The sequence below is a fragment of the Mandrillus leucophaeus genome, unplaced genomic scaffold (assembly GCF_000951045.1).
Source record: "Mandrillus leucophaeus isolate KB7577 unplaced genomic scaffold, Mleu.le_1.0 Scaffold109, whole genome shotgun sequence".
Lineage (NCBI taxonomy): Eukaryota > Metazoa > Chordata > Mammalia > Primates > Cercopithecidae > Mandrillus > Mandrillus leucophaeus.
In genome coordinates this window covers 1482239-1484086 of record NW_012099098.1, presented here as the reverse complement: position 1 = coordinate 1484086, position 1848 = coordinate 1482239, and the positions used below count along the sequence as shown (strand labels likewise).

At 58.0% G+C, this 1848-nt stretch overlaps 1 protein-coding gene across 2 annotated transcripts in view; it reads left to right on the top strand.

Annotated features, from left to right (window-relative positions):
- The first annotated feature begins 6 nt into the window (after positions 1-6).
- Positions 7-1848, top strand: part of FPGS (folylpolyglutamate synthase) — a 12374-nt gene continuing 10532 nt past the window's right edge. For both annotated transcript variants that reach the window (XM_011988244.1, XM_011988250.1), the window contains exons 1-4: positions 7-23; positions 1229-1357; positions 1443-1496; positions 1580-1644. In XM_011988244.1, the coding sequence (XP_011843634.1) occupies positions 12-23; positions 1229-1357; positions 1443-1496; positions 1580-1644 (260 nt within the window). In that variant the 5' untranslated portion in view covers positions 7-11. The remainder of the gene's footprint in view (positions 24-1228; positions 1358-1442; positions 1497-1579; positions 1645-1848) is intronic.

The window sequence follows — 1848 nt, the reverse complement described above, 5'->3', positions numbered from 1 at the left end:
AGGAGCCCAGCATGGAGTACCAGGTATCAGGCGGGCCTGCGGGCTGGGGCGCGACGACACGTGGGCCTGCGCTGAGCCACAGAACATCCGGGCTCCGCTAGCCGAGAGGGTACCGGGAGTCCTGGACTGGGGGACTCGGGAGGCGGAACATCCTGGAGTCTGGGGGTGGGGACAGGGACCAGGAAGTTGGGCCCGGGTCTGGGAATTGGGAGACTCTAGCGACCCCGCCCCGGGTTGGAGAGTGGGAAGGGTCGCTGGAGCTAGGATTCAGAAGCCCAGAGGCTCAGCGGTGGTGCTGGAGTTCCAGTGATCCCGGAGTCTGAACCGGCAGTGGGAGTGGGGAAAGAGGGGAGGGAAGAGACTCAGGAATTCAGGCTTGAAAGATCCAGGAGTATTGATCTGGGGGTGGGGTGTCCAGGATTCAGAAGATTGGGGATCCAAGTGCCTGGAATTGGGGGACGGGCAGGAATCAGGGGTAGTGGAGGGCCCCAGAACCTGGAAAACAGAAAATGTCCGCGGGCGCTGTGTCAAGAGCCAGTTGCCCTAAACCAGAACCTGATGCCAGTCAAACGGGTGGCACTGGTTTGATGAAGGTGGGGCCTCCAGCCAGCCTTGAGGTCCTGAGGGTGGGAGGCACGGAATATGAGGCCTAAGGGGAAGGAAATAGCACCCCCACTCCCACTTCCATTGTGAACCCTCCTGAAGCAGTACCTACCTGCCTTCCTGGCTGAGTGACCCCCGGCACACCCCTCCTTCCTCTCAGTTGCTCTTCTGTGGGTTGGAATGTGGAACCCCAGAATCATGAAGGTTGGGATGGAGCTTCGGGGAACTCCAGAATTCGAATACCCCAACCTTCTGTAGTTCTGACCCCGCCCTGGCAGGGAGCAATATAGCAATGGACCCCACTGGAGAGAATGAGGGCAAAGGCCCAGGAGTAAAGTCGGGGGAGCCTGGGCAGGAAGGAAGGCTAGCCCGTTAGTCATGCCATCTTCTTTGTGTGGCACTCCCTGGGTGGGGCTGAATTGCCCTAGGCTCCCCTATTTGCCAGAGCTGGAAAGATGCCATACTCTCTGTTGCTTAACCTACAGGCTAAGTAACGGGGCTGGCACGGCAGGGAGGCCTGGTACTGGCCTTGTTGCCCTGGCTTGGCCACTGGTCTGCTGGGTGTCTCTGTGCCTGTGGACCCTGAGTGAGCCTTAACCTGCCACCTGGGCACTGTGGTTGCCAGGATGCCGTGCGCATGCTTAATACCCTGCAGACCAATGCCGGCTACCTGGAGCAGGTGAAGCGCCAGCGGGGTGACCCCCAGACACAGCTGGAAGCCATGGAACTGTACCTGGCACGGAGTGGGCTGCAGGTAAGGTAGAGAGAGCCAGTGACCACCTCCCACCCCCATTAGTGATTCCCGTAGCTGAGGTGGGGACCTTGTCTGTCTGTCCCAGGTGGAGGACTTGGACCGGCTGAACATCATCCACGTCACTGGGACGAAGGGGAAGGTGAGGGGCAGGACCCAGGGGTATGGGATCTATTAAGTGGCTGGTGGGGTAGAGCCTGCCCAGACAATCCCTTTTCTTTCAAGGGCTCCACTTGTGCCTTCACGGAATGTATCCTCCGAAGCTATGGCCTGAAAACGGGATTCTTTAGGTACTGGGTTGTGGAGGGATGTGGTGTCTCTGTCCCAATGGACCCTGGGGGGCTATGGAACCAGCCAGTGCTTCAGGTCCAGGGTCACCCCCAGGAGGTCAGCTACATGTCTCTCTGCCCAATGTTTATTCATTCAATAAACATACAGTGCACTTACCATATTGGCCCATGTTTATGGCAACCTTTAATTTTTTTTTTTTTTTT